Below are 7,500 nucleotides of genomic sequence, written 5' to 3' on the forward strand. Positions count from 1 at the left end.
AAATCTTCTGACAATCCTTCTCGTTCTGTTAGACATCTTTCCTGTAAAATTACCATTTTATTCCCTTAAATGTATTTTAGTCTCATAAATATCATAATTTCCCCCATAAATCAACCTTTCAATCGCCGAAGTTGTCAAAATGTTATCTGAGAATGTGTTGCTTTTCATTTATTATTTGGGTAATTTACTAAATTAATCTCAGAGAATATTTAGATGTTCGTCTTGTTTTATTCTATATTTATTTCCTGTAGATCTACCCCTTTAAAGTAAATGTTCATTTATTGTTCTTGTAAATTCACCCTTTATATCTTCATTCATTCATATTCTAACTTTAGTTTATTCACAGTTTCAACCCCAGAGAATATATACATTAATCTCGTTGTTTTACATTTATTTCCTGTAAACCACGTTACTCTCTTAAAAGTCTGAGATTTATTCTTGTTGTGCAAACAGCAGTAACTAGCATTAGCACCTATATGGATAACAGTTGAACATCTGCTTTGTGGATTTGGACAATATTGAAGTAGTTTTGGTGGTTATTGAAGATGCTGAATTAATTTATTACACATTTTAGAAGCAAAATTGTCAGATTAAATCGGACTCCCAGGGGTCCGATGTCATGAGCTTGTTAGCAGCCTCTGTTTTTAAATCCACCAGTGGGTATTTACTGATGTATTTCACATCACAGCTTGTGATGACCACAGACCTTATTACAGACTAACAACCAAAAACACATCCAGAAAACCATTGACTTCCAGACCAGGGGACAGGAAGTGATGAAACCCTGAGTCATGATGGTTTTATCTGCTTCCAGGTACCTGATCACGGCTCCTCTCGCTCTGCGTCTGGACGCGGTGGAGACGGTGCTGCTGCAGCTGTTTGGTTTCACCAACGAGGTGACGGTGTACGTCTCCCTGAAGACCTCCATGGCTCCGGATCACGTGGTTCTGGTTCAGGAAGTGGTGACCCTGAACGCCCTGAACAACCACCAGGCCGCCGCCAAAGTCAAGGTCAGAGACGACACCGAGCCGAAAGACATCCAAGTATTAGGAGAGGGTTTCAGGCTCACTGTGGGTACATATACAGTACTATATATATATATGTACTCACACCTCCGGCGAAGCTTTTCAGGCATCCCTGTGGAGGCTGGGGACATTGAACCAGAGTGGGTGGTGTTCAAAGCCTCCATTGCCGAAGCTGCGGTGGGGAGCTGTGGTCTCAAGGTCTTAGGTGCCTCAAGGCACTCGGAGTATAACCGCTGCTCCTTCGTGTTGAAAGGAGCCAGTTGAGGTGGTTCGGGCACCTAGTGATTATGCCACCTCGGCGCCTCCCTAGGGAGGTGTTCCAGGCACGTCCAGCTGGGAAGAGACCGAGGGGTAGACCTAGGACCAGGTGGAGGGGTTATATCTCTTCTCTGGCCTGGGAGCGCCTTTGAATCCCCCAGTCAGAGCTGGTTGATGTGGCCAGGGAAAGAGAAGCTTGGGGCTCTCTGCTGGAGCTGTTACCTCCGAGACCCTGACGGAGAGGCGGGAGAAGATGGATGGATGGATGGATGGATGGATGGATGGATGGACGGACGGACGGACGGACGGACGGACGGACGGACGGACGGACGGACGGACGGACGGACGGACGGACGGACGGACGGACGGACGGACGGACGGACGGACGGACGGACGGACGGACGGACGGACGGACGGACGGACGGACGGACGGACGGACGGACGGATGGATGGATGGATGGATGGATGGATGGATGGATGGAAGATGGATGGATGGATGGATGGATGGACGGACGGACGGATGGATCGATGGAAGATGGATGGATGGATGGATGGATGGACGGACGGACGGACGGATGGATGGATGGAAGATGGATGGATGGATGGATGGATGGATGGATGGATGGATGGATGGATGGATGGATGGATGGATGGATGGAAGATGGATGGATGGATGGATGGATGGATGGATGGATGGATGGAAGATGGATGGATGGATGGATGGATGGATGGATGGATGGATGGATGGATGGATGGAAGATGGATGGATGGATGGATGGATGGATGGATGGATGGATGGATGGATGGATGGATGGATGGATGGATGGATGGATGGATGGATGGATGGATGGATGGAAGATGGATGGATGGATGGATGGATGGATGGATGGATGGATGGATGGATGGATGGATGGAAGATGGATGGATGGATGGATGGATGGACGGACGGACGGACGGACGGACGGACGGACGATGGATGGATGGATGGATGGATGGATGGATGGATGGATGGATGGATGGATGGATGGATGGATGGATGGAAGATGCAGCTACAGAGCAGGGAAAAGAATTTAAAGTAATGCATAACAGTGGAATGATATCCCACGCCTGCTAATGACATTGCCCACAGGGAGCAGGTAGATGGAGGAGAGGGTGGGGCCCAGCACCGAGACAGCAGTGGTGGAGAGGTGTGAGCGGATGTTATTAACCTTCAGTCTGAAAAAGTGACGTGCATGTTGTACCTCTCCTCGGTGGCCGCAGAGTGGGAGGGTGAAGGGGTTTCAGAAGGTGTTGAAAAAAGCAGTTTGGAGTTACCGGGGCTGTTGTTGATGTTGGTGGAATAGAACCACCACCCTCAACAACAATAACCAGATCTCTTGTATATTCTACTTTTATTCATGTTTTTAATTCTCAGAGAAAACCTGAGTCTTTTTGTTGAATTTCAAACAGTTTATTTAACAAACGAATCCTCAAAATATTTGAATTTTTTCACAATAAAAAAAATTGGAATTTCTTTTTGTAAATATTTGATTCTTGGAGAGTACTTCAGTTTAGTTGTACATAACTGATTAATATTCCTTGCCATGAATTTATAAACGTTATAAAACTTTCCCCCAAATTTTAGATTTTTTTTCTGGAAAACTACAAATTGAATCCAGTGATTTTTGGTTCTGTCTTTCTTCCTGTAAATTAAGAACTTAAATCTTGGAAATACTGAGCCTTGTTTCGAACTACTGTGGCCCTAAACTGTAAAACATACTTCAGGTTTAATCATCGCCTCCTGTTCTCTCTGCAGCTGCACCCAGGTCAGCTGGATAAGAGCATGAGTCATGTGATCCTGCACGTCCAATCAGCTGAGATCAACCAGCACCTGTCCGTCTCCGTTAGCCGCACCAACGGCTTCCTGTTCGTCCAGACCGACAAACCGCTGTACAACCCCCATCAGGCAGGTGAGGGCCAAGAACCACCTCATAACACTCAGTGTCCCACAATGCATTGCACATCCCTGTTCAATCACTGTGTGTCTGAACTAAATAGAGAGGTGCAGGAATGAGTCCTAAAACCGTGACATGACTCAACATTTTCTCCCTTCCTGTCCCCTGGTCTGGAGGTCAATGGTTCTCTGAATGTGTTTTTGTGTTTCCAGTCAAAGTGAGGGCCTTCTCTCTGAACCAGGAGCTGAGGCCGGCCAATCGCAGCGTCTTCCTGACCTTCAAGGTGAGTGTGATTACCTGAAGAATTCATCAATAACCTGCAGATTAATTCCTCTCTGACCACCCTCCCAACCCCTCCAGGACCCGGATCACACCACAGTGGACATGGTGGAAATGTTCGATGTCAACAATGGAATCCCCTCGATGCAGAACCCGTTCAAGATCCCCATCAAACCAAAGTAAGCCTGTAGGAGCTGGGAGTAGTGGGAACGCTCAGGGTTGGATTTGAAGGTTTTTGATGGTTTGAATGTGGGTACAGGTCAGGGTTTGGATTATTATGTCATATTGTGTGATCGCGATGGGTCGTGGATCCTGATTCCTGGATCCTGAGTCATGGAGGCTGAGTCCTGGAGCCTGAGTCCTGGAGCCTGAGTCCTGGAGCCTGAGTCATGGAGGCTGAGTCATGGAGGCTGAGTCCTGGAGCCTGAGTCCTGGAGCCTGAGTCCTGGAGCCTGACTCCTGGATCCTGAGTCCTGGATCCTGAGTCTTGGAGCCTGAGTACTGGATCCTGAGTCCCGGATCCTGAGTCATGGATCATGAGTCCCGGATCCCGAGTCGTGGATCCTGAGTCATGGAGGCTGAGTCATGGAGGCTGAGTCCTGGAGCCTGAGTCCTGGAGCCTGAGTCCCGGATCCTGAGTCATGGATCCTGAGTCCCGGATCCCGAGTCGTGGATCCTGAGTCCCGGATCCTAAGTCATGGATCCTGAGTCCTGGATCCAGAGTCCTGGATCCTGAGTCCTGGAGCCTGATTTGTGGAACCTGAGTCCTGGACCCTGAGTTCTGGACGCTGAGTCCTGGACCCTGAGTCCCGAAGCCTGAGTCCTGGAGCTTGATGCGTGGAACCTGAGTCCTGGACCCTGAGTTCTGTACCCTGAGCCTGGACCCTGAGTCTCGGAGCCTGAGTCCTGGATCCTGAGTCTTGTTTTCTTGTCTGTTTCCAGGTTCGGGATCTGGTCGATTGAAGCCGCGTACTCCGATGATTTCACCACAACGGCGAGAGCAGACTTTGAAGTTAAAGAATACGGTAAGACCAGAAGGACTCATCGCCCCACCCAGCAGTGTGGAGTTCAGGATGAATGAAGTCTTGAATGTAAGGACCTCCACTTTCTTTCAGTTCTTCCCAGTTTCAACATCCTCGTGGAACCGGTCTCTAACTACGTGAGCTACGGAAACTTCAAGGGCTTCAACTTCAAGATTTCTGGCAGGTGAAGAAACCGGTGTGAGGAGTGATGCTGGAGGTGTTCAGACTATTATTTACCAAACCAGTTTTTCCTCTCAGCTATGTCCACGGGGCTCCGGTGGCCAATGGGGAAGTGTACCTGCGCTACGGCTACGTCAGCGGGAAGAATCCTCCGGTCATCATCCCCAGCTCCGTCACTAGAGAGAGGGTAAGAGACAACCAGAGGTGCAGACGTACTCAGGTCTGGTACTTGAGTAAAGTAGAAGTACTCAGGTCTGGTACTTGACTGAAAATAGAAGTACTCAGTATTGTAGTGTTCAATATTTGTCTTTGTTGCAAGTGGAGCTTCGGTGATGCAAGTCAAAGCTAACATCAGTCCGTCTGTGTCAATCTATTCTGTAGAGTTGATATCAGCTTTTTCTGTGTCCTTCAGTTGTCCCCCACAGGTGAGTTGGACGTGACGGTGAACATTGAGAAGGTTCTGTCCAAACACGACGGACCCCGAGACCTGGACAGTCTGGTGGGGAAGTACCTGTACATCGCCGTGCTGCTGCAGGAGGACACAGGTTCAATTCCCCTTCAAGTCTTTCCCCCTTAAGCATGGAGTCGAGAGTCCTCAACAGGGGGATTTAAACAAGTGTCTAAATGAGACAGCTAAACGTCATCATGGCCAACATTAGCCTTTAGCTTAGCGGTGGTGACGTGAAGTCATGTGACCGTACTGTAGTTCCTTTATAGCCCAACATTAGCCTCCTTTAGCTTAGCGGTGGTGACGTGAAGTCATGTGACCGTGCTGTAGTTCCTTTATAGCCCAACATTAGCCTCCTTTAGCTTAGCAGTGGTGACGTGAAGTCATGTGACCGTGCTGTAGTTCCTTTATAGCCCAACATTAGCCTCCTTTAGCTTAGCGGTGGTGACGTGAAGTCATGTGACCGTGCTGTAGTTCCTTTATAGCCCAACATTAGCCACCTTTAGCTTAGCGGTGGAGACGTGAAGTCATGTGACCGTGCTTTAGTTCCTTTATAGCCCAACATTAGCCTCCTTTAGCTTAGCGGTGGAGACGTGAAGTCATGTGACCGTGCTGTAGTTCCTTTATAGCCCAACATTAGCCACCTTTAGCTTAGCGGTGGAGACGTGAAGTCATGTGACCGTGCTTTAGTTCCTTTATAGCCCAACATTAGCCATCTTTAGCTTAGCGGTGGAGACGTGAAGTCATGTGACCGTGCTGTAGTTCCTTTATAGCCCAACATTAGCCTCCTTTAGCTTAGCGGTGGAGACGTGAAGTCATGTGACCGTGCTGTAGTTCCTTTATAGCCCAACATTAGCCACCTTTAGCTTAGCGGTGGAGACGTGAAGTCATGTGACCGTGCTTTAGTTCCTTTATAGCCCAACATTAGCCATCTTTAGCTTAGCGGTGGAGACGTGAAGTCATGTGACCGTGCTGTAGTTCCTTTATAGCCCAACATTAGCCACCTTTAGCTTAGCGGTGGTGACGTGAAGTCATGTGACCGTGCTTTAGTTCCTTTATAGCCCAACATTAGCCATCTTTAGCTTAGCGGTGGTGAGGTGAAGTTATGTGACCGTGCTGTAGTTCCTTTATGCAAATTATCCCCCCCCGTTTCTCAGGTGGGATCTCTCAGGGGGCGGAGTTTGCTGCAGTGAAGTTCCTCAAGTCACCTTACACACTGAGCCTGGTGTCCACGCCCCCCTTCATCAAACCTGGACTCCCTTATAACATCCAAGTGAGTCCGGCAGGGGGGGGGGCTTAGAAATGTGATCAGACCTCATTATCAACTGTAATGCAAATAAATAAAAGAAACACAATAACAAAACAACTGAAGTGTATAAGACAACATAACAATTAGAAAAAAAGAAAACGAGATATTTAGGATCAAAGTGACCTCTGACCTCCTGGTGTCCCTGCAGGTGCTGGTGAAGGATCACCTGGACCAACCGGTGAACAGGGTTCAGGTTCGTCTGGTGGAGCGGCAGCTTGTCAGGAAGGAGGGTGAGAGCGAGGACCTGCCCTGCCCCCTGAGCTCCATCAGCCAATCAGACGGCATCGCTGTCTTCATCTGCAATACGCCGAGCGAGGGGGTCCGAGCGGTGCTGAGGGTGAGGGGGGGTCTGATTTCAGAGTCGCAGTTCTCCTTCAGATTGTTTTTCTTCTTCCTTTGTTGTTTACTTGTTGTGTGCATACTGTGTTTGTGTACTTGTGGTTTGGTTGTTTTTGTTTACTAGTTTATGTGTCTTCAGTAACTTGTTGTTGTTGGTTTGACTTTTGTTTACTTGGTTAACCTGTATTTTTAAACTTTGCTTCATGTTGACTTCTTGTTTTCATGAAGCTTTTCTTTGCTGTTTTTTACGTTGGTTGTTGTTTACTTCTGAATGTTCACATGTTTTAGGTGACCTCCTTTTTACGCGTTGATGTTGTTTGCCTTTTAATTCAGTCATGTGACCATGTTATATTTATATATTTGTTGTTTATCTAGGTAATGATTCCTTTGGGTTTTTTACTTGTTTGTTACTAGCTATTTACATGTTGTTTACTTACCAGTATTTGTTTACTTGTTATCTTGTTGGTAACCACTGCTGACATTGCTGTTTGTTTGTCTTCTCCCTGTTGTTTCCTTGTTGTGTCAGTGTTCCCTCTTACTGTTTGAACTGTTGTCTACTTATCTTCGTCCTGTTATTTACTTCTTATTTAAACTTATTACGAATTAAAGTTGTTTACTTGGTTTTGCTGTTTTAGGGTGTTGTTTACTTTTCTTCATGTTGTTTACCGGTCCTCTGTGGTGTACACAGTTTGAGACGGACGACCCG

At 47.5% G+C, this 7,500-nt stretch overlaps 1 protein-coding gene across 1 annotated transcript in view; it reads left to right on the forward strand.

Moving 5' to 3' along the window:
* Positions 1 to 7,500, forward strand: part of c5 (complement component 5) — a 26,261-nt gene that overhangs the window by 248 nt on the left and 18,513 nt on the right. Inside the window, exons 2-12 of the mRNA XM_063897910.1 lie at positions 815 to 1,010; positions 3,079 to 3,232; positions 3,430 to 3,500; positions 3,578 to 3,675; positions 4,439 to 4,521; positions 4,612 to 4,702; positions 4,777 to 4,885; positions 5,111 to 5,243; positions 6,304 to 6,419; positions 6,604 to 6,792; positions 7,483 to 7,500. The exon at positions 7,483 to 7,500 is cut by the window's right edge and continues 186 nt beyond it. Of these exons, the coding sequence (XP_063753980.1) occupies positions 815 to 1,010; positions 3,079 to 3,232; positions 3,430 to 3,500; positions 3,578 to 3,675; positions 4,439 to 4,521; positions 4,612 to 4,702; positions 4,777 to 4,885; positions 5,111 to 5,243; positions 6,304 to 6,419; positions 6,604 to 6,792; positions 7,483 to 7,500 (1,258 nt within the window). The remainder of the gene's footprint in view (positions 1 to 814; positions 1,011 to 3,078; positions 3,233 to 3,429; positions 3,501 to 3,577; positions 3,676 to 4,438; positions 4,522 to 4,611; positions 4,703 to 4,776; positions 4,886 to 5,110; positions 5,244 to 6,303; positions 6,420 to 6,603; positions 6,793 to 7,482) is intronic.

The sequence above is a fragment of the Eleginops maclovinus genome, chromosome 12, assembly GCF_036324505.1.
Source record: "Eleginops maclovinus isolate JMC-PN-2008 ecotype Puerto Natales chromosome 12, JC_Emac_rtc_rv5, whole genome shotgun sequence".
NCBI classification, from domain to species: domain Eukaryota; kingdom Metazoa; phylum Chordata; class Actinopteri; order Perciformes; family Eleginopidae; genus Eleginops; species Eleginops maclovinus.